Source organism: Pelodiscus sinensis, chromosome 25 (assembly GCF_052426305.1).
Source record: "Pelodiscus sinensis isolate ZL-2025 chromosome 25, ASM5242630v1, whole genome shotgun sequence".
Classification (NCBI taxonomy): domain Eukaryota; kingdom Metazoa; phylum Chordata; order Testudines; family Trionychidae; genus Pelodiscus; species Pelodiscus sinensis.
This window is the reverse complement of record NC_143076.1, coordinates 15,010,961-15,035,000: the sequence shown is the minus strand read 5'-3', so window position 1 is coordinate 15,035,000 and position 24,040 is coordinate 15,010,961. Positions and strand designations below refer to the sequence as shown.

At 44.9% G+C, this 24,040-nt stretch overlaps 2 protein-coding genes across 3 annotated transcripts in view; one reads left to right on the top strand and one right to left on the bottom strand.

Annotated features, from left to right (window-relative positions):
• Positions 1 to 7,298: 7,298 nt before the first annotated feature.
• Positions 7,299 to 8,986, bottom strand: TIMM8B (translocase of inner mitochondrial membrane 8 homolog B). The gene is made up of 2 exons (XM_014572927.3): positions 8,855 to 8,986; positions 7,299 to 8,066 (listed from the first exon to the last, which is right to left on the bottom strand). The coding sequence occupies exons 1-2, from the start codon at positions 8,954 to 8,956 to the stop codon at positions 7,899 to 7,901; spliced, it is 270 nt and encodes an 89-aa protein (XP_014428413.1). The 5' UTR covers positions 8,957 to 8,986; the 3' UTR covers positions 7,299 to 7,898.
• A 23-nt stretch (positions 8,987 to 9,009) lies between these two features.
• Positions 9,010 to 24,040, top strand: part of LOC102453028 (carotenoid-cleaving dioxygenase, mitochondrial) — a 90,501-nt gene continuing 75,470 nt past the window's right edge. Inside the window, exons 1-4 of one of the 2 annotated variants that reach the window (XM_075909432.2) lie at positions 9,010 to 9,139; positions 11,875 to 11,979; positions 15,723 to 15,867; positions 22,140 to 22,883. In XM_075909432.2, the coding sequence (XP_075765547.1) occupies positions 9,085 to 9,139; positions 11,875 to 11,979; positions 15,723 to 15,867; positions 22,140 to 22,305 (471 nt within the window). In that variant the 5' untranslated portion in view covers positions 9,010 to 9,084 and the 3' untranslated portion in view covers positions 22,306 to 22,883. Of the gene's footprint in view, positions 9,140 to 11,874; positions 11,980 to 15,722; positions 15,868 to 22,139; positions 22,884 to 24,040 lie in introns of those variants that run through there. The other variant, XM_075909431.2, reaches the window with a different exon arrangement.

The following is a 24,040-nucleotide window of genomic DNA, read 5'->3' as shown; positions in this document are numbered from 1 at the left end:
GCAATTCTTCACAGTTATGGGTATGTGCTTTACCATTAGAGGGTAAAGGAGGAAAAGAATCTGGGTTAAGTACATTACATCTTTGAATTACCACATTTGGGGAAGAGAGGATAACATTTTTATACCGGGTTTGTCTCTGAACAGACAGGTGCTGAGTGCGGTGTCACTGTAAGAGAGCAGAGACAGCATTAGGGACCTGTAAGATAATGCTGTGGCCTAATGTGACAGGTTGGGCCTTTTTAAGTAATTCAGCAGCAGCTGCAACTGCCCTCAGACAAAGTGGGAACCCACGGGCTACTGAGTCCAGTGTTGCAGAAAAATAAGCTACTGGACGAGGTGTGTGTCCAAGGGGTTGACAGAGAGCTCCAGCTGCAATTCCATCCTGTTCATGACAAAACAGAGTAAAAGGCTTGCTATATTTAGGTAAGCCCACTGTGCAGAAGAGTTTTAAGGGAAAGGAAAGCAGATTCACATTCTGGGGACCAGGTCACTGGGTCAGGAGCTAAGTCTAAGAGTAGAATAGTAAGGGGCCTGGTGAGTCCAGAAAAGTTAGGAATCCATTGTCTGCAATATTTTGCAGTACCCAGAAATTTGTGTACCTGACTTTGGTGAAAGGGTGAGGAATGAAAAAACTTGTGAGATTAGCTCAGGTGTTAACTGACGGCCATCTCCTGAAAGTAAAGGTCCTAAGTACTGAACTCTTTGTTTTACAAATTGCAATTTGGCTTTGGAAGCCTTGTGACCCTTTTAGCAAGACACTTTAACACATAGAGGTATCAGTTTTACATCTTTCCTCAGTTTCACTAGCAATTAGCACATCATCAACATACTGAACTAACACAGAACTGCAGGGAAGAGAGAGAGAATTAAGGTCAGTTTTTTAAAAACTGAGAAAACAGAGTAGGGCTTTTACAATAACTTTACAAAAACATGTCCAGGTTAATTGATGACTCTGAAAGGAAAAGGCAAAGAGAAATTGGGAATTCTTATGCACTGGAATAGAAAAGAAGGCAGAACATAAATCTATTACAGAAAACCAGGTTAGGTACTACTGGAAATCTAGGGATTACAAACTTATTAATGGCTCTTAGGTCTTCTACAAATCTATAGATTTGCTTTTTCACAGGTAGTATAGGTGTATTACATGGTGAAGTTGTATAAACAAGTATCCTTTGTTCAAGGAGGGAAGAGATTACAGGCTTAATGCCCTCTTGTGCCTCCCTAGCCAATAGATACAGGGCTACCCTTGGGAAAGGCTTGTTGTGTCTGTATGTTATTTGCACTGGTGTTGCAGAGGTTAGCAACCACACTTCATTCACAATGGGCTGCCCACAATGTCTCTGGGACATCTGAGAGGTCCAGGAGGGGTGTATGTCCTGAGGTCTCATCAGATTCCTCTGAGAGTAGTAATGCCGTCAAATTTGGAGCCTGATAGGGGGGAAGGTCAACAAATATCCCTTCCTCTCTACAGAGAAGGTTTGCACCCAATTTACACAACAAGTCAGGTCCCATAAGGTTTACAAGAGAAAAGGGAGATAACAGGAAAGAATGTTCAGCTGACAAGGGTCCAAAGCGGGTTGGGGGTGCAGATGGCACATCTGGGGAATCAAGCTGTTTCTTTAGAGTAGCCAATTCTTGCTGCAGCTTTTCAATAGAATCTTTTTTGCTAGCCATAATGCTCTGATTTTTTTTTTTTTTACTGCCACATCCTCCCAGAGGCACCAATATTCCATCTGGTTAGGATGTTTTTCCTCGAGGAAAACTCTAAGATAAGCAAGCTTTTGTAAGTCAAAGCTCTAGTTGCCATTTATTCTGGGAATTCCCCTGAGTATAGCCATTCCAAATGCTCAATAATTCCTTAAGTCTCCTTAGTTTCAAACCTGCAGGCAATACCTAGCTGACTGATCATCTGAGACAAGGGAGTCCCAGGCTGTGAGAAACCTTTTCCATCAGTCGGAGACAGACTTGAGGGAGCAATCTTATCCATGTTAGCACTGTCTTGTCCAAGGACAGCGCAGGAGCCCAACACTACTACCCTCTCCAAGGATAGTACAGGCGTCCAGCAACACTACCCTCTCCAAGGATAGTGTGGGAGTCCACACAAACTGTAAGCTTCACTCACACTCCTTATGTGCCGGGGGAAACCGCCCTTGCTTTCAGCAGCTGTGCAGTGACACTGACAGCACTGGTGTGGCTGCAGTCCCCCTCCGGACTTCACTCACTCAAAACCATGCGCTTGGACTCGCCACCAATCAGTCAGCAACAACAACAACAACAACAAAATCCAACCCCTATTTGGCTATACCCAGTGTTTTCGTTTTAAGTTTCCCTCAAGCCTCTTAACAAAAAAAATTTTAAGTAAAAGATGACTCTTACCGCCAGCCGGTCCAGCTGGTGACGAGAACAGGGAGGCGGACCGGGGGATTTTAAATGGATCCCTTACCCTCCAGATGCGCGCTGTAGTCCGTTCCCATTCCCCGTCATCAGCCTTTCCAACTGGAGTTCCAAGCCATCCCACTTCTGACACCAAATTGAAGGGGGAAATCTCGCTCCCCTGGGGTACAGAGCCCCCAGAAGGGTTCGAGGCCGGAGGTCAAATCAGTGAGGCAGGAAAGAAACTTAGAAGAGAAAACTTTATGATGCATGCATGCAGGCTGTCACTTCCAAGAGTGAAGCAGCAGCCCTGACAGACAGATTCAGGTATCCTTTATACAGAATGCCCAGACAGCTCAGGTGTGGATTGTTTTTCTTTAACATATCAAAGTCTCAGCAGAAGCACTCTGAGACTTCTGTTCACCCCAGGAGTGCTAGAAGTAAATTTTACAGAACAAAGCCACATGAGAACTTGAGTGGAGGAGTCTACAAGGCAAACTGTGACAAAGATAAGGGTTTACATGATAATTTGTGACAGACTAGGAGTATCCATGAATTTGAGATAGTCATTTGTAAGGGTCTTTGATTAGAGTTAATTTGATTCTCTCTGTTACAGGAAGAGAGGCCTGGAAAACTTTTTAACCCTTACAGCAGTTTTCTTTAGAGAGTTTTGATTTTTGCACAGTCCCCCCTTTAGACACAATTGGAGTTATTGGATTTTCCCCACAATTGTTTGTTTCAAACTTACCTCAGATTTCCCCTACCTCTGCCCTTTGCGTGACTGACTTTCCCTCCTTCCTATCAGTAGCATGTCCCTCTGGATCCATTCGTACCAGTGGATGTGCCTCTGATAGGTTTCCTCTTCTGTCTCTGGCTGGCCCAATGTGTCTGAGAGAAAGATTGGGATATCGGGGTGGGGTAATTAACCCTTTCTCCCTGCAATAAATGTGGAGATTCCATTTGTACTTTCCTTTTGAAATCTGATCTCCTTATCACCACTTGAGAGCAAAACCCAGGACAGAGCATCGATCAGTTGAGAGATTCTAAAGGTCTGGTCAGAGATGCTCCTCTCTCTTGTACGGTATGTTCACTGTTGATCAGGTCCCATAGTCCTGTGAATATGTTTTGTGTAGCCAGCCTTTATGTACAGGAGATCACAGCCCTGTTTAATACCCTCCAGTAGAAGATGGCAAAGGGGACTCTCGGCACAGACGTTCCCATACCCCACATGCTTCTGAATTTCCATAAATGACAATAGGTGGTGTCTGCACTCCCAGAATGTGGAAGTCTTGAATCTCTCTAGATCAGAATTGAGGTCTCTGGGCTCCCAGATGTATAAATTACGCTTTAGAATCTTCACAAAGCCTTTTCTCTGTATGTTTGCATATATGTAATCCATGGAGATGCAATGAGATTACAAATCTGTGCCCAAGTCAAGGGGGAAACCTCACCCTTACGAGAGTTCAGATCCAGGCATGTCTTGGGATCCTCCTTTGATTTAGCTTTGCTGAAGTGATATTCCAGTTGAAGGTTTTTACCACTGAGACTGGATGTTGCAAAATGAGTACGGGTGAGAGGGCCTTCTCTGGTCTGAGCAGTGCAGATTACTGCTATGACATATTGAAGCTGGGACATGCTTTAGTATTGCACACTCTTAACCATCATTCTGCTAATCCACAAACTAATAATATTCCCAATTGTGCTTCTGCAGCACCTGGAGGCAACTTACACGCATAGGTAAGGCTTTTATAGGTTCTGCCTTAGAAGTGCCTCACTCATACCTCCTTCCCTCTTGGGTCTTTGTGAGTGGAATTAGTATTTGTACAGCCATTGGCAGATGCGAATTGCTATGTAAATGCAGAGCATTGTTTAGCTCTTCCAAGTCCTGCCTGAGACTCCAGTTCTTAACATACCAGTCTTACACCACTGTTGCTCTGTTGGCTTCTGTGGAGTTATTCCTGATTTAGCCAGTCCCAGCCAGTCCTCATCTGATATGGGTTTCAGGATAGAATAGGGGAATACCTGGGGCTCAGAGAGATAAGGGTGATCCCAGTGGGAGTCCAAAACTACATACTAGAAATGCAACATTGGGGTAGTTTATCTTATAGTGGGAATGTTTTGTATGTCTGTTTGATCAACAAATCTTTCCATCCTTACTGTCTGTAATCTGCTTAATTAGAGAACTAGTAGATTGGGCAGGGAGTCCTGGATATATACACAGTAGCTCAGATCCTTAATCTTTAAGTTCCTTGCATCTCTTTCTTCATCTGTACAACATTGGGAGATCTAAAAAAGCTTCAATGTGTAGGGGCTGACACAGAAAATGAAGAGACATTATTGTAGTATCTGTTGTTCCAACACGTTCCCTTCCCCCACTTTATCACAGGGCTTGATCTACGTCCTGTCATCCACTTCCTCCTCTGGAAGGCCAGTGTTCATGGCTTCCTTGCCAGGGCACCAGAGGGAATATGTTGGCAGCTTCTTTAATGAGGTTTAAGCAATGTCCTAATTTTCTAAGAGCCTGTCTCCTGGTGCAGGGATTTCTATGAGGAGGAAGGGGCGCTATTGTTCTTTTCTAGTCCAGTGTAAAGGCCACTTCTCTATTGTAATCTATTGCAATCTTTTCACACATGAGAAATGTTTGAAATTTTTATTTTTATAAATCTCTACCGACAGTTTTAAAATTAGGAAATGCTGCTGAAGATAATAGATTCATATATTGCACTGGACCCAATGTGGACATTAATGTTGGGGCTACTATATGGTTCAGCTCCTAATGCACCCAGTGGGTAGAGTGCTTGGTATGTCAGTACCTGTGTCTCCAGGTGCTTTTCATCTTCAAAACACATGCCAGTTGAGTTCCTGCCAGTTCAAGGCATTTACTCAGGATAACAAGGTGGCCAGAATGGACTTCAGGACCTTTTACCTAGCCCTGGCCACTATTTATTTACCCAGGATGATCCTAACTTTGCCTTTTTCCTCTTAACACAGCAGTATCTGCAGCACTAAATCTCTGCCTGATGCTACTGGAACTTGCTACATAAGTCATTGTTGAACAGGCAAGCAATTCACTTAGTAAGTTGCCCTTTTTTTTCCTCCCCTACCCCTTTCCCAAATCTGCTTGGGTATATCTGCACTGCATTCCTCTTTTGAGAGAGGAATGCAAGTGCAGCTGAGTGAAATTGCAAATGAAGCACAGATTTGAATTTCCTGTGCTTCATTTGCATAATTGCGTCCAGGCACTATTTCAAAAAAAGAATCGCTGTCTAGATGCGGTTATTTTGAAAGAAAATCCTTCTTTCAAAGTTACTCCTTTTACAATGAAGTTTAAGGGTAAGGGTAATTTCGAAAGAAGGGTTTTCTTTCGAAATAACTGCGTCTAGACAGCGTTTCTTTTTTTGAAATAGGATATTTTGAAATAGCGCCTGGACACAATTATGCAAATGAAGCACGGGAAATTCAAATCTGTGCTTCATTTGCAATTTCACTCAGCTGCACTTGCATTCCTCTCTCAAAAGAGGAATGCAGTGTAGACTTACCCTTAGAGCTTTATGTGACTGTGATTGTGGTATCCTCCAGGTCTGTTTGGATAATTTCTTAACACTCTGCATGGTGTTTTAATATCCCCATAACGTATTTTTGAAGAAAATTTAAGAGGTTGCCAGAGAAGGAAGGGAGGGTGGGCTGTATATCATTTCTATGAAACTTAAATACAGGATTTTTAATTTTATATGTGTGAAACACAGTGGTGGATGTTCACCTTATTAGATAACATATGTCCTAATGGGCTAAGAGAATAAACCAGACTTTTCAAATGTGTGGTCAATTTATTTACAGCCAGTGCTCAGTAGGTTAGGCTTTATTTGTGTAAAACATGAATATGTAGATCACTAAATACTGCATCATTTTCTGCACCCTTAAACATGAGTAAAGGGAAATTTGTGTTGCTCAAGCCCCCATCAGACTTTTGCACTGTATATAATATTCAGATAACTGGGGCTCTTCCGTAATTGGCATTAGTGTATTACCAAATTAAGCTAGACTGACGCAAATGAGTTAACCTAATGAAAGGGCATCTCTTATAGAGTCGTCTATCTTTTTTTACTAGATTTAGTTAAACCAGTACAACTTTTCTAATAGACAAAATCTCTGCTACTGCACCAATTTATATTGTTGACATTTTCAAGACTTTCTTTATAAGCAGAGGGGCTATAACCAATATATAAATTAAAAGCTTGGAATATGCAAGCATAGGTTTGTGGGCAAGAAGTATACTCCGCTGCAAATTTCACAGCCACAGAACTGTGCAACATACTAGGCCCTAATAGAATCATAGAGCTGGAAGAAAACTCAGGAGGTCATCAAGTCCAGCCCCCTGCCCAAGGCAGGACCAATCCTGACTAAATCAACCTAGCCAAGGCTATGTCAAGCCAAGATTTAAAAACCTCTAAGGATGGAGATTCCACCACCTCCGTAGGTAACCCATTCACATACTTCACTACCCTCCTAGTGAAATAGTTTTTCCTAATATCTAACTTAGACCTTCCCCACTGTAACTTGAGACCATTTCTCCTTGTTCTGCCAGGCTGTTCATAGCAGTGATAGATTTCTCCTTCCTCTTTGGAACCCCCCTTCAGGAAGTTGACGGCTGCTATCAAATCTCCCCTAACTCTTCTCTTCTGCAGACTAAACAAACCCAAATCCCTCAGTCTCTCCTTATAGGTCATGTGCTCCAGCCCCCTAATCATTTTGGTTGCCCTCTGCTGGACCTCCTCCAATGCGTCCACATTTACTAAGCTTTTAACCAGCTTCAGATTTGAATTTTCATGCACACTAAGCTTTTAACCGTTTCATGTTTAAATTTTCATGCATTAGCCTACTGTACAGCTTATAGACTTAAGCTTCAAACACTCCACCAGAACAAGTGTATTCATTAATTTATTGACTGAAAACATTTACATTCATATTATGTTTTTAGAACTTAAAAATGAAATGTTGATTCTAAGATAATATATTCATCCGTGTCAGCAGGGCTGGCCTTACCATGAGGTAAACTGATTCAGTTGCCTTAGGTGCCAGATGGGGGGGGGGGGGCACCACTAGGACCCAGAGAACCTTTCAAAGTTTTGGCCCAAGCGAGGGAGTATGGGGGCATCATTTGAGCTTCCCACCTCAGGTGCCAAAATTTGTAGGCCAACCCTGTGTGTCAGTAACAATCACATCTCTTCTGTACTTTCCCCAAATTAGACTGAAATACTTAGAAAAGCAGTGACATACACTTTCACATCACAAGACTTCCTGATGGTTTATTAAAATGCAGTAGGATGACATTTATGAACAGTTCAGTGCAACTAAAGAATTCACAGGGATCATTGTGCTTTCTGCAAATGACTGTTCAAGCACTTCTGCATTTTGTGAAAGTGTCACATAAAATGCAACTTAGGACACATGATGCTCCACTGACGGTTAAGTCAGTTCCACTGAACAGGAGGGACTGGGTTGTCCAGAGTTGGGAAATACAGTGGTCAGTGTCCTCCTTTCTGTACAATTTGAGCAAAGCGGTTAGTGATGGATAACGTGGTATCAATGAATCTGTCCACACAGCTGGCTAGACAGCCTTCGGTCCTGGAGTCCAACTTTGAGCCAGGTTTGTCCACACATTTGTCCCAGCAAACTTCCATGAAGTTATGAACCTGGATGTGAGCAGGAAACAAGTTATTTAATCAAATACTTTACAAATGAGATGCTAAACTATGAGAGGGGGCACGACTATCATTTATCCAAGATTCCTGCCAGAATGCCATCCTTTCCCCCTCTGTGTTAGCCTTGAAGGGATCATCTCAGTTACTATAGTCTATTCCAGAGCTACTCAACTTTGGAAGCCCTGGGGGCCACAATGATACAGCACATGCAGAGGCCTGCAACTTAAGTGTGGTTGCATACACAAGCAAATAGCTTCTTTCACACTGACAGGCATGAATACAAAGCACTTCCCACAGTGCTCCAGGCACTTTTTTCTGTGGGGCCTAGAAATGCTGATAACTCTGTACCCTTCTGTTCCAGCCAGCCTGTCCACTCGTGTCTTTCAGTGATCACCCGGCCTGGGAGACGCCTTGTGTTGTGGAGCGTAGTCCCAGTGGAGTCTCTATTCAAAGGATCCCGCCCACGAGCCGGGTGCTGAGCCCCGTGTAAACCCAAGTGGCACTGCCTGTTGAGTAGCCCTGGTCTATTCAGTATTTAGTCCTGCTGCTGAGAGGGCACAAAGGGGCCCGTGATTGGCACAGACAATGTGATTTCTGTGCTGGGAGCCTCTACTCAACAGGAAAGGGGCCAAGTCCCTTTCTCCCAATCCCCCCCCCCCCCCGAAACGCCTGTCCAGGGAGCGGTGCCCTGATCTCTGGGGGAGGGCTACGCGCTGCCCGGGGGCTCAAGGGCGGCCAGGAACAAATGGCTACTCGTATGGAAGGGTCCCGGCGGGTACCTGGGCGGTGAACTGCGCCCGCTGCTGCTCGGCGGCCACCAGCCGCTGCAGCTCGGAGACCGCGGGGTCCCGGCCCCCGTCCGCGCCGCCCAGCTCCGCCATGGGCCACCTTCGCCGCCGGAACCGGAAGGAAGGAGGTCGCGCCCCGGGCGCGTTTCCGGTTCCGGGTTTCCTGGTGCCCTTGGGGCAGCGGGGGAGGGGAGGCGAAGGGGTCAGGGGCGGACGGCAAGATGGCGGCGCTGCTGGTGCGCGGGGGCCTGTGGCGGCCCCGAGGCGGGGGGCTCGGTGAGCGCTGGGGGAGGGGCTGCTCCTTGGGCTGGTGGGGCCGTGGGAAGGGTGACGCGGGTCGGCGACAATGACGATCCCCTGTGCGCGCGGGGCAGAAACCCGCCTGCTGGGGCTCTGCCCCCCTCGCGCTCTGAGAGCCCCGCCCCCCTTTACCCCCCCCATTCTGCCCCCTCGCGGTCTGAGAGCCCCGCCCCTCTTTACCCCCCATTCTGCCCCCTCGCGCTCTGAGAGCCCCGCCCCCCTTTACCCCCCCCATTCTGCCCCCTCGCGGTCTGAGAGCCCCGCCCCCTCGCGGTCTGAGAGCCCCGCCCCCCTTTACCCCCCCCATTCTGCCCCCTCGCGGTCTGAGAGCCCCGCCCCCTCGCGGTCTGAGAGCCCCGCCCCCCTTTAGCCCCCCATTCTGCCCCCCTCGCGGTCTGAGAGCCCCGCCCCTCTTTACCCCCCCATTCTGCCCCCTCGCGGTCTGAGAGCCCCGCCCCCCTTTACCGCCCACCTCGCGCTCTGAGAGCCCTGCCCCCCTTTACCCCCCCATTCTGCCCCCCTCGCGGTCTGAGAGCCCCTCCCCCCTTTACCGCCTCCTCGCGGTCTGAGAGCCCCGCCACCCTTTACCCCCCCCCCCCCATTCTGCCCCCCCTCGCGGTCTGAGAGCCCCGCCCTCCTTTACCCCCCCATTCTGCCCCCTTGCGGTCTGAGAGCCCCGCCCCTCTTTACCCCCCATTCTGCCCCCCTCGCGGTCTGAGAGCCCCGCCCTCCTTTACCCCCCCATTCTGCCCCCCTTGCGGTCTGAGAGCCCCGCCACCCTTTACCCCCGCCATTCTGCCCCTCTCGCGGTCTGAGAGCCCCGCCCCCCTTTACCCACCCATTCTGCCCCCCCTCGCGGTCTCAGAGCCCCGCCCTCCTTTACCCTTTCCCGCCCCCCTCCCCCCCGCCGATTCTTCCTGCCCACAAATCCCATGGTAGGCGCTAGTGACAGCGCTCTCCTGAGCGGGGGGGGGGGGTTGGCTCTTCTTTTTTTTCCAGCCCCTCCCCCCCTTGGTGTTTGTATTGATTGGTATGCTCCAGCTCTAAGTTGGGTAGAAACCTCCTGTGCTTGGTGCTGTGCAAGAGCCAAAGCTGCTTCCTTCCCCCACATGATTTACAGTCTCTAAACCAGATGCTTCAGGGGGTAGCCGAGTTAGTCTGTACAGGATAAACTTAAATAAAACCAACAAACGGTCTGGTAGCACTTTATAGACTAACAAAATATGTAGATGGGATCATGAGCTTTCACGTGATCCCATCTACATGTTTCGTTAGTCTATAAAGTGCTACCAGACCGTTTATTGTTTCTGAAGTCTCTAAACCAGTGGTTCTCAGCCAGGAGTACCCAGAGTTTTTCCAGGTGGTACATCAATTTATCTAGATATATACCTAGTTTTACAACAGGCTCCATAAAAAGCACTAGCAAATTTAGTACAAACAAAACTTTAATATAATGCCTTGTTTGTACTGCTCTGTATACTCTACACTGAAATGAAAGTACAGCACAGGCATTCCCCGGGTTACGTACAAGATAGGGACTGTAGGTTTGTTCTTAAGTTGAATCTGTATGTAAGTCAGAACTGGCATCCAAATTCAGCCGCTGCTGAAACTGATCAGTTTCAACAGCTGCTGAATCTGGATGCCAGTTCTGACTTACATACAGATTCAACTTAAGAACCCCAGGCGTCCCCAAGTCAGCTGCTGCTGAAACTGATCAGCGGCTGATTCCAGGAAGCCCGGGGCAGAGCAACTCTGCCTCGGGCTTCCTGTAGTCAGCCGCTGGTCAGTTTCAGCATCGGCTGACTTGGGGACGCCTGGGGCAGAGCAGCTGGGGTGCTGCTGGGTTGGTCCAGTAGCGCCGAGGAGCGGCGCTGCGGGACCAACCCAGCAGCACCCCAGCTGCTCTACCCCAGGCGTCGTGGGCAGAAAAGCCTGGTCTGCTGGGGGGGAGGGGGCACTAGCTGCGACTCCCCTGCCCCTCCCTCCCCCCCCCAGAGAAGACCAGGGAGATGCGGAGCAAAGCTGTGGAGGACGCCCGCAGCGGGACAGCCCAGATGCACCGCAGCCTCCGAGGCTTTGCTCCCCGTCTCCCTGGTCTGCTGGTCAGACCAGGGAGACAGGGAGCAAAGCCTCGGAGGACGCCCGCAGCAGGACAGCCGCGGTGCTTCAAAGTAGGAATAAGAGATCCTCCGGAATAGGGCTTTATTCCGGAGGATCGGGCCAGTCTAGATGCTTTTTTCCGGCTTTTCCCCAAGCCGGAAAAAAGCGGCGGACATCTTTATTTAAATCCCGCGGGGGATATTTAAATCCCCTGCGAATTTCCCTATTCTGAAGTTGAAAATTAGCATGCCCCTTTCGGAAAAGGGGCCAGTGTAGACGTAGCCTTGGAGACATGTGGCTTTGGATATTAAATCCTTGGTAAGGAAACTCTGAAGAGTGTGTACACCTGTCTTGGTAGAAATATTGCAAATAATGCGTTACCTCTCCCTCTCCCCGAATGGCATTATTTGTTGGGTGTAATTTGTTTTCCCTATTCGAACTTTGTGCATCCTTTTTTCTGAAGAAACTACTGGCTTCAGTTTTCAGGCAGCTATCTGAACTCTTATTAGTTATTGATTAAGATGCTGATTACTGTAGTTTAACATCCAGAGATTTATCTTTAAATTTGGGGAGTGTAAAATGCAACTAATTAATCTTTGTTCTGTTGACAGTTTTTCTCAGTAAAAATCTGTTGACCAGGCCTGTGGTTGCCTGTACGACAACTTTGGATCGTCCAACTGTGGCACATCAAATCCACATTTCTCACAGGAGCTATGGTATGTCAGTCTAAAATGGGACAAAAATTCTGTTGATAACTTGGGAAGCTGCTGCTCTTTATCTGTAATTTTGTTTTTATGTGATATTTGATCCTCCCCTTTCCACCAGCTCAGTGACTCTAATCATTACAGTGTTCTCTTGGCCCCACACAGTGATTTATATAGTCATAGGTAAGAAGTTACTTTATCTATTCTCTGCACCTAAATGTAAGCAAGCTTTTTGTTTAAAATTAATTGACATCATGTAAATCAGGAATTTGGAAAGTAAATATCTGCAGTATAATTCAGTGCTACAAAAATTGGCAAATTGCTATGAAGTTTTCCCAGTAATTTTGAAGGACATGGAAATGTATACTGCCTGAAAATCAGGCAAGTCACCTCTATGAATAGGAAATAGTACCATTAGGGTTTATTAGACCTCACTTTGCACTTCATGGCTTCTTCTGAAAATGTCATGGTTATTTCTTTTAGCCTAAATAACTTGTCAGTAATCTCATATGCAGTGTCATTTTATTACTGTATGTAGAAAAAGTGTAATTCTAAATCCAGTTTTTTTCCCCTTCACATCTTTCTTAAATGGTGGAAATTGTGTTTCAAACGTTCTCAGTTTACTAACAAAAGTGGTTAGTTTTGTCAAGTCACTTTCCCTCCACAGCTACAAGAGAGGAAGAAAAAAGATTAAAGAACCGGTGATACTTTTTATAGTCCTGTACATTGGTGGTGATTGTTGTAAACTTGTTGCTGAAATTGTGGCTCCTCTTTTGGACAGAAGCTTCTGATCCATCTAAGGTCAGGCTAGAAAGACTGGGTTTGAGGCAAGATTGGGCAAAATTTCCTTTCTCCACATAGCAGCAATTAGTGGAGAGTAGCATAAGATAAGCAGGCAAAGTCTAAAATGCAGGCACACCATAATGTATGCCATTAATCTGGGAAATACTGTGACCAAGTATTAATTAGGATTGTCTATCGTTCAGACTGTAATGAAATGGTGCCCACATTTTCCTGTCATGCCCCCCTTTACCAGTAATGGAATCTGTCCATGCCTTCCCCTTGCTGCACCATTGGCTCAGTAGCTGAGCTTGGGCTGGAGATGGAACTGGAACTACAGGTGGAGTGACTTGGTGGCAGCGCTGGGCTCAAGATGGAGCTCGGCTGGTGGCGGAGCGCAGCAGTGGGTAGAGCTGGGCTGAGGGCAGAACAGGGGTAGGTGGCGTTCCCTTCCTGTGCCCCATGGAAACTGGTCCTTTCCCCGCCATTCATCGCCCCATAATGTATAGTAGAAAGAAAGAGGACAAACATAGATCGAACAAACTGATAAAAAGTGACTGCCAAGCTGTCCCCACACACATTCTTTCCAAGTTTTATGCTGTCTCATTTTACAGAAACTACTCTCATAGTGTTAACAAATGTTAATCTACCTGGACACTCATTAATGGATCTCAGTCACCATTTTGTTTCAGGCCAATTCCACAAGCTGAATACACAGAAGGATTGGAACTTAACTTCATTTACAAGTTTAATTCTTATGCTACTGGTACGAACAAAGATATCGGCAGGCTCGCACACTATCTTCCACATCCTATGACTTAACCTACCAAACAAATAATGGACATTCTAATTGTTCTTATCAGCCTGTTGTAACTGTTTGAACCATCTACTCACTCTCTCTCTCTCTCTCTCTCTCTTTTTATTTTTTTCTCTCCTTTCCCCGCTTTTTTTCTCTCCCCTTCCCCCCTTATCTATTCTTGGATCTGGACTTCTAATATTCCTGTCATCTGAAGAAGTGGGTTGTGCCCATGAAAGCTCATTATACCATCTACATGTTTTGTTAGTCTTTAAGGTGCTACTAGTGTATTTGTTGTTGTTTTTAAGTTTTTCCTTTTACAGACTAACTAGGCTACCCCTCTGAAACAGTGTTAACAGTTCTTTTCACAGATAATTTCTACTTGAAACAGCCTGGCCTTGGAAAGTCTCAACATATAAACAAGTCCAATTGAAAACAAAAGTTTGCTACACTTACGTCAAGAAGAAACTTGCTGCATGTTGGAAGGTGTTCCTCGAACTTCATAGCAGTAGCACATTAGTCCATTACTGTTGTTTTAATGATGATCTTTTTGTCACAACGTTTTTTTCTCTAATATTGGTCACCCTGTCCAGGGCAGGAGAAGTTCCATGTCTCTTTTGGTACAGTTTATATTAGATCTCTTTTCCAGCACATGATTTCAGATTGATCAAACAGCAATGAGCATTTAGACAAGTTATCTGATGTGTGTTTAAAATCAGTTGATGTTAGCACTTTGCTTTAAGTTCCAGTGAATTGTAAGGTGTCCTGGTTCCCTCAGTATATGCCAACATCTCTTAGAATTGTATTTCTTCTGGTAATGCCTAAAAATGTATAGGAAAAGTACACAAGATACAAAGTCCCCAAACTATCACATCTGTACTTTCTGGACCACCTGTTTTGTAAACAGAGTTGTGTACTGGTAGCTGTCTGTGGAGGATTATTGAAATGGGGGAGGGGGTTCTTAGGCTATTTCTAGGCACTTAATATCTGGAGAGGTCCCAGAAGTTTCTGTCCTTACTGTTGTTAAGGTAACAGCAATTTATGAGTTCATCTCTTCATGAAGTTACCACAGAGGTATCAAAAACAACAGCTACAGCACACCACATGCATACGTTTTACACATTTCATAAAGGGGGGCACGGTTCAATATCATCTCATATCATAGCAGGAAATCTAAGGCACAAAGAAGGGAAGTGGCTTGTTGTGGGTCACATGATTGTTGGAAGAACTGGAAATAGAACCAGTGTTCTGCCCTCTGTCGTATTATGCCGCTTTGTTCTTCATTGACTCCTTTTCTAACTGTTATGTATGGAGCGGAGCTTTCAGTGAAGGCCACAAGGAGGCAGAACTGGCAAACGCTAGGGAAAAACCTTCACTATTGTTTTTAAAAATGCCTGTTCTATGGTGTTTGTACCGAGGCCTTTACTGAACAGCAGGCCATGAACCAAACAAAAGTGGCATTTCCTTTGAACTCATCTGTCAACATTTTCAGTCTGTTTGTCTGTCCCCTAATAAAAGGAACTTTACTTTCTGACCAGCAGAGGGAGCATTCAAATAAGATGTTTAGAACAAGCATTTGAGATAGTATTTAAATTAGGATTATTTAACACAAGAACCCAGGGTCACTCAGTGAAATTAATAGGCAGCAGGTATCATAGAAACAATAGGAAGTACTTTTTCCACCCAAAGCACAGTTACCCTGTGAAACTTATTGCCAGAGAAGCCGTGAAGGGCAAAAATATCACTGGGTTCAAAAAAGACTTGGATAAGTTCGTGGAGGATAGGTCCATTAATAGCTGGTAGCCAAGATGGTCAAGGAGGCAACCCCATGCTCTGAGTGCCCTATAATCTCTTACTGCCAGATGCTGGGTCTGGGTAACAGGATGGATCACTTGATACTTGCCCTGTTCTGTGTATTCCTTCAGAAGCATCTGGCATTGGCAGAAGACCAGGTACTATGCTAAGTGGACCATAGTTCTGATCTAGTATTGCCATTCTTATGTTCTTACAAACATTGTTTTGAAGCAGTAAGTCAAAGACAACTTGGTTTTGCCCATCTAAGGGCCATGTATCTAGGACTGAGAGAACACCTAGTTGCACAAAATGGGTTAGAGTGAGTTAACCGTTTTTCAGGTTGGGATATTGTAAGCAGAAACTCTGTTAAATGCTTTTTTTGCAGCCGGTTCCAAGGCTGCATCTCTGCACTGGACGAGTGAGCGAGCTGTCAGCGTCTTTTTACTGGGTCTTCTCCCTGCAGCCTATCTGTATCCTGGACCTGCCATGGACTATTCACTGGCTGCAGCCCTCACACTCCACGGTCACTGGTAAGCATAGGTGTGAAAAAGTCTGGTAGATGTCTTACCAGGACCAGCCAAAGCTACTCTTTGGGCTTAGGGCCCTGGATGAAAATAGAGCTGAGCAGCAGATCTATGCAAATCAGAAAGTTCACAATAGAACACCTCTTATTCCTTGTGGTGTTGTGACTGGCATCTTGCCCTGTTTTAGCCTTGACCAGATTTCAGTTAGAAGATAGAGTAGCTGCTACTATTAGGGGAGCCTTCTTCCACTCTGTCTCTTATATTTCTCTCCTTATCAGTGTTGCCTTCAATTTTTCCCACCCCTGAGCAGAATGAATTTTGTTATGTGCACTAGGGATGTGAACGTGTACACGGTTACACGCAGCTTCCCCTCACTCCCCCCATGCTGCTGCCTCTATCAGTAGTAGGCTCCACACATGTACTAGCCCCTGAAGAGCCCCCTTTCCCCCACCCCCTCTACTGTTGCCTCTGTTTAAAAGACGGCTCCCATCTGTACCTCTTCTCCTCCCCCCCCCCCCGTGTGTCAATGTGTCAGCAGTTGCACGTTTACCTAAATAAACACATTTTAACATCCCTAATGTGCACCACTGTGGAGGTCGTATGTGACACATCACCTTCATATTGGTGTATGTAACAAAATGCATATGGTGGGAGTAGGGCCAAGGGATTCTGAGTATGAGCAAGGGCTCAAGCCTGGGAAAGAAGGTTGGGGTGTAGCGGTGTGATGGCTGTGGCTGAAGGTGCAGGCTCTATGCTGGGGCCAGAGATGAGGGGCTCGGGCCTAGGACAGACAGTAGGAAATATCTCAGTCTAGAGGGATTATTTGCTAGTGGGTTATTTATGAATTTCAGATCTGAATGTTTCAGAGCATATCCTTAAATCAGCATCAGAACACATCTGTTCTCAAATAAGACCTCCAAGGGAAACCCAGGATTTTATTGGTGGCTCTTTTTCCTCAGAGCAGGTACAGAGTCTGGGTCTCAGCTTAGCATTGGGGGGCACTGTGTTACTGGAGAGGCCATCTTTTGGCTGAGACAAAAATGACTCCTGACTACGTACTCTTGTCAATCCCCTGGCAGTTTTGTGAGAGTCAGGATGTTAGTCCTGAATCCTGGCCAAATGTTGTTTTGGCTAACTCCTCTTTACTTCCCTAAACTCTTTTTACATTTTCAGTGTGGCACAGTATTTGTCACTTCCTGTGGCTGAACAGCTTTTAAACAACTGTAAGGCTTTGCTCAGTGGATGTTGCGCTTTGGAGGGTGCATTTATCTGCTACCGTTGTAAATCTGTGTAACCCTCACCATTCTAATAACAGAGCATTTTCTAAGTACTTTCAAATGGCAATAGTGTCACTCTTCCTTTTCAACCTATAGAACAAATGGTTTGACAACTTAATTTTTGTATTAGTATATGACTCACTGAAGGAAGCTAGGTCAAAGAAATCTGTCTGGCATTTAACTGTGGTGGTGCTGTGGTTTCTGTCTGTTATAGTAGTTCTAGGTAAATCTTCTGTGCACGTTCTGTTCTCTGCATTCACAAGCCTGTCCTGACTGTTTCAGTGGATATGTCTATACTTGCCCCCTAGTTTGGACTAGGGAGGCAAATGAATCATACCGAAGTTGCTAATGAAGCGCAGGATTTAAATATCCCGCGCTTGATTAGCATATTTGTGGCGAGTCGCCTGATTTAACTTGCCACGTGTAGACGCGGTAGTCCGATGTAAAACCCTTCTCTTGAATTAAGTGTTACTCCTCGTGCAATGAGGAGTAACAGTTAATTCGAGGGAAGGGTTTTACATCGAACTACCACGTCTACACGCAGCAAGTTAAATCGGGCGACCGGCATTTTAAAATGGCTACCGGCCATGAATATGCTAATCAAGTGCCGGATAGTTAAATCCCGCACTTCATTAGCAACTTCGGTATGCTTCATTTGCCTCCCTAGTCTGAACTAGGGGGCAAGTGTAGACATACCCAGTGGTATTTAACTGTCCCTGGAGGTCTCTTAGCTAGCTTAGCAAGGCCAATGGAAGGCTTAGACTGACAGGACTCTCTATTTTGAACTGGACTCTCTATTCAGTGAGGATTCATTGCAGAGAACAGAGCACTATAGTCAGAGACTTGTTTTGTTCAGCTGACAGGCTGCTATGTTTTGTACCAGGCAAAATGCTATAAGAGTTTTTGGCTTCATTTTTAGATATGAGTTGTAGTAATTCAGCCTGGAGGCCATGAACACATGGATTTCTCTGGCCAAGTCTTTGTTCAACAGGAAGGGGCATAGCCTTCTAATCAGCCACAGATGGAATTGTATGCAGTGTTGTTGTACCTGTGTCGGTCCCAAGGTATTTGGGCCAATTTGTGTTTATGAATGAAATCAGTTTTTGAGCCACACAGCTAGCTGTGACAGTCTCAATATCTTCCCAGACATGAAGAAAAGGTCAGTGGTATCTCAAAAGCTTGTCTGTCTCACCAACACAAGTTGGTCCAATAAAGGGTCTCAGGAGAGAGATCACGTGAGGATTACCTATTGTGTTCCCTCCCTCTGGGGCATCTGGCATTGGCCATTGGTAGCAGACAGGATACTGGGCTGGACGGACCTTTGCCCTGACCCAGCATGGCTGTTCTTACGTAAAGGATATTACCTCACCCACCTTGTTTTACAGATGGAAGTAGACATTTTCTGCCATAGTTATTTGGGCATCCAATAGCACTGAGTAGCCGGAAAATACCCTAAGACAAACTGAGGACAAGTGCCCTCAATAGAGGGGGAATGTTTTAGTAGAAGCAGATACTTCAGCGTGCTTCCCTCTTCCTACCAGCATCACGTCAGTTTCACTTGGGTTCAGCTGTAGCTCTCTGCTCTTCAGGGTAGGTGCTTATATCAGCTAAATATTGAGTAAGCTTGGAGATGATACCTTTTGCATTTGACATAAAGGAGATATAGAGATGGCCATTTCCAGGGCTCGACAATTAGGCCACAGGCGAGTAGATTACAAGCTGGCACAGCCGTGCAACGCGGTAAGCGCATGTGCAGTGTGCTGAACCGCGTGGCTGGCGAGCCCTGGCTATTTCTGTGGTGTTGACACTTCAGCCCCAGTTGTCTCACCCAACACTTTTAACTTCTTCCAGTTTAGGGAGATCTACAGGTGTGTGGTAGGCTTAATTGACAGGGTGGCCCTTTTTATGGTGTGCCAGATGTCTAGAAGGCAGCAGACTCCTCAGGTGAGTGAAGTAATATCTTTTATTGGACCGACACAATTGCAGCAGTACAGCATACATCTTCCCAGGTGTCAGAATCAAGGTGAATTGGAGGGTATAGCTTGTATGTCAGTTGGAAAAACTTTGTGGGATGAAAGGTGCTCCCTAAATGTAAGAGAAATGTATTGAGAAGTCTCGGTGTGGCCCTTCATAGCTGTGCCAAGACCCCTGTGATTTGCTCACTGGCTGAAGCTCCCCCTGCAGTTGTGAAATTGGGATTCTGTCTATTTGTTGCTTTTCTGAGACATCACTCTTAGGAATTATTTTACACTAAATAAAATGATCAGGGTCTTGGGAAATCTTGAAATGAAACCAGATTTAGAATTTTCCAGCAGAGGTGACTGCAGCCTTTGTGTGTAAGCCTTTCACTCTCATAATGCTGGTTCCTGTTTTAGGGGAAATTTAGATAGGATGTGGCATAGTTTGTAACAGGATCTTGAGTTGTACTGTTGAGTTTCCTGGTGGGTGAAAATACATGCAAATACTGACCTTTTCCCATGATTCTCTTGTGATGATTCTGCAAAGAATTAGGATAGTACCATTTAAACTAGATGTCCACAATAAAAACCCCTTTTTGTGTGCAGAAAAGTAGGTGATTTCCCCAGCAAAAAGCAAGATCCAGTGATTTCCCCAGCAAAAAGCAACTTGTTAATTTTTATATATCTGTTGATTCAGGATAAATAGAGTTTGTTTTGGCTTTTCTGTTATGACTCATGGAGAGAGGCCACAAAATGATACCTTCCCTCTATACATGGGGTTTCCATGTAGGTCTGTTCCAGCAAAAAAATGAGTCCACTGAACTCCTCTTTGTTTTAGCTTGAAAATGTTTCTTTGCTAGTAAGAAACTCTGTATTTCCAAAGCAAGGGATATAGGGATTTAAACGGTTTAGATGTCTATAGGGCAGCTGAACTTTTAGTTACTAAGATGGCTAGGAAAAGCAAACTTGCTGTGTTTGTGGCGACTAATGGGTGTCAGTTATGCCAGTTCCCCTTAGTTTTTCCTGTCATGTTTCTTCTATGATGGCTAGAGATAGAAATGTACAAGACTCCTGTGCACTCCGTAGAGTGTTCACCTCATCCTCTGCTAAGCAGCTGGGATTTTATTACATTTAGAGACTTTGCTTTGGACTTGAAGTGCATCTTTGCTGCTAAGACAATGAAAAGGGGAAAGGCTTATTACACTGTGTAATCCCAGTGATAAACCAGCATGCCCAAACTAATGGCTGATCTGAAACCCTGGCCACTGCAAACAGGTCCTGGCTCACACTAATCGTTGCGCCTCTGCATTTTAAATTTAGTAAGAGCTCAGCTCTTACAACATTTAAAATGCAGAGCCACTGCGGGCACGAGCCAGGACTGCTCAGTCCCAGCTCAGGTTGGCTCCTGGAGCTATTCCCACTGCAGCTCTGTGGAGGCACTTATTGACTAATCGTATAGTCGATAAAAATTTTATCAACTATATAATTAGCCAGATAATTGCATTTTAACACCCTTATTTCCTCTTAATTCTTTCTGTGGTTTGTAGCCTCCAGAGTTCCCCACCTCCTCTTCTGTGTGAATTATAGCCCTCCTTTCACTGCCTCCTGCCTTATTTTTGGTGACTTGGGGCTACCAAAATGCCCATTTGGGTAAAATAGGCCTCTCGTTCCTGTGCCCCAGTAGCAACTGCTGTATCATTCGGGCTGCTACTGCTCCTTAATTTGAATCAGAGAGAGAGAGATTTTTCAGGCTGCTTACAGTGTGGAGACAAATCATGCGAATCAACAAAAACTTTTCAATGCATCTCTGAAATGTAGTCTTGCATTTTAGAAAGACACACCTAGCAGTGCAGAAGGCTAATGTAGCTGAGCCTTTGGCATAGAGGTGCCAAATCAGTGTAATAAGATCTTGTAACAGGAAGCCAAAGGAAAATTTAAATATGTATCAGTGTTAACCACCATAGATGCAGTTCATACACACTCAGGAGAATTGTAGGGGCTGGTAATTCTTGGCTCACTGTTTCTCAATCTACTGAGAGTCCTGGAGACCACCCAGGCTCCCTGTGTGTGTCCCAATGCATGGTATATTTTGTACATAGGGAGAAGAGACTGGGATCTATCATTCTCCTGACTGTAGAGCAGGGCTACTCAACTTTGGAAGCCGCGGGGACCACAATGGATACTCACAGCACATGCCGAGGGCTGCAGATATATATTCAAATAGCTTCTTTCATGCTGATGGGAATAAATACAAAAATTAAGCTGCAGCACCAGACCCAAACATGGCCAGTGCGAGCCAGTAAGCACCTCTCAGGCTCTGCCAACAAGGCTAAGCAGCCAGCACTTCCCACAGTGTCCCGGCGCTCCTGGCACCACCTCCTTGGGGGATAGAAACGCCGACACCATGTACTCATCTGTTCCAGCCAGCCCGTCCGCTTCCATCATTCAGTGCTCACCCCGCCTGGGAGATGCCTTGCCATTGTGGAGGCCATGTTCAAAGGATCTTACCCATGGGCCACGTTTTGAGTCCTGCATAAACCCAAACTGCACTGCGGGCCACAAACTAACAGGCTGCCCGCGGGCTGAGTGTTGAGTAGCCCTGCTGTAGAGCAAGTAGAGTGTTTCCTCTCTCTGATTTCTTTGTTTCTCCAGTGGAACAGCATCTCCCACTGTCCTCTGTTTCCGGAGTGAAAATTATTCATTAAAGGTATAGCTCTTAGCTTCCTGTTTTCGAGGTACTGTTAAAAAGGTTAGTAGTTAAGTTTTATTTGGCTCAGAAATTGCCATTCAGCACAAACTTTCTCAGCTCCTGCAGCTGCCTAATGAATAGGAAGTGGGTCCTTTTCTCCAGCAAAAGCCTCTGAATAAAAGAGGAACTTGATTCAGTTTAGGTGAATGAAGTGCAGACTGAGAAATGTGAATATTACAAGGATGTTCGCTGCTGGGAAGGTCCCCCTAGAGATGATGCCCAGGAGAGCCTGGCAGATTTGATTAGGGACTGCTCTGGTCTCTTTTCAGCATGTTTCTCTCTCTCTCTTTGTAGGGGTCTTGGGCAGGTTATAACTGACTATGTCCATGGTGAGACATCAATTAAACTGGCCAATACAGGTCTGTATGTACTCTCAGCCGTCACCTTTGCAGGCCTCTGCTACTTCAACTATCACGATGTGGGTATCTGCAAGGCTGTGGCTATGCTGTGGAGCCTCTGAATGCAATCAAACCGCTGGCAAAACATGATTCTTCACTGCTGCCTCTGCTTCCGTCATATTGTTACTAAATCATTCAGTGAGGGAGAAACAATAATTACAGGTCCGTAGTGTATGGGTAGAAAGCCCATTGCTGAGTCATCTAGAAATTTACAATTTGAACTGGTTCCTTATTGCAAAAGCAAATATCAGTAACAAAAAATGGGCTAAAAGTGGAACTCTGCCAGGAAAGAAGGGTTAGTCTGATGTGAACTGGATTCAGACAACAGTGAACTAATGAAGCTGCAATATAATTGGGAGTCAATTAGTGTTTATATCAGGAACAGTCTTGGATGGCTGAAACCCAGTTTTCTGTTTCCGTGGCTGCAATGTTTAGATTGTTGGAATGTAATTACTGTTTAATTTTCCATTTTGTAAAATGAATTTGGCTGTGGGAAGGTTCAGCCTTTGTTTCCAATGTTACAATTAGTGAATTGTACACAAGGTGCCTAACATAATGTTCTGACTGGGCCCTCAGAGTCAGTGTGGAAAAGGGAAGACTTTTTGTTAATGCATACAATAAAAAAAATTCAAAAGTTGGACATCTGTGTGATTCTGAAAATCATTTTTACCCGCTATAAACAGTTAAAATCTTGACTCCACAGTTTGCCTCGAAGAAGGTATAATTTTAGGAAGACATTGTTTGAGCAGTGCTTTGAATAGATCCAGTATTGATTAAATAGTAAGCTTTGTTACCAAGACTCTCCTCTGTGTAAAAATCTTTCTAGATACAGAAGGAAAGAATGTTCCAGTGAAACTTCATTAACTAGAAATATGAGCTTCATATGGTTTAACAATTCAAATGCCAGCAGTATTCTCTGTATTGGAGAAAATACAACCTGTCCTTCTTTTCCTGAGAGCAACTTGTGTGATTCCACAGGGAACAGTGTTGAATTCAAGCAGCAAATAAAGTCACTATCCTGATTAAATCTTTAATTTCATTCTAAAATTCCTTCCTCTTTGGGAATTTTTTTGTAAGTAATCTTGACATAGTTCCAATTTGTGTTTAATTTAAATGGCTACACCACTGGCTTTTGTCATACTGGGAACTGTTAAGGGTATTTGAGCCATGGGCAATTCAGCCTTCCTATTTTTCGTTACATTTGTATCTGTTCAGTACCCTGTTCAAATTATCCTTTGTCAACACTTGTAACTGTTCTGAACTTACTATAATTGTACCCTGTATAATTTTCCTATTTCATAACATATCAAAACATTTGTTAAGCCTCTGATAATGGCACTCTGGAGGGCTGACCTCAAACAGATGCTTCTAGCACAGAATGTTTCTATTGAGCTAAAACTTCCTGTAAAAAGTATTTCTGACTTAAGGAAACCAAGCAAATACAGTTATGGCAAAAATAATGTTGATATGGTTTTAAACATCCCTTGAGAACAAAGTATTTGATACAAAGGAAAATATTTTCCAAAACCTTTGACAAAATATTTTACCAATTGAAATAAATGTCCTGTGTCTGTCAGAAATGTGTGGGAGGATTTTGTGTGTGGTTGTTTACTACACACAGGGTTATTAGGTAATATGCCATTACTCATCGGCAATATGCATTTAAGGACTAAAGTGTCAAGTCCTAACATAACTATAGCATGGCACTTCTTTCTTAACAAAATGTAAAATGTTTTGGGATGGCCACTCTGCTAATACTTCCCACTGTGATTTTTTTGTGTCGCTTTTTTGTTTAAA

Bases quoted from the DNA above. Each gene is read 5' to 3' on its own strand.
- TIMM8B (XM_014572927.3), bottom strand. From the start codon at position 8,956: ATGGCGGAGCTGGGCGGCGCGGACGGGGGCCGGGACCCCGCGGTCTCC. The intron at 8,067-8,854 runs GTACCCGCCGGG...GCTCACATCCAG, and splicing joins GGGCGCAGTTCACCGCCCAG to GTTCATAACTTCATGGAAGT.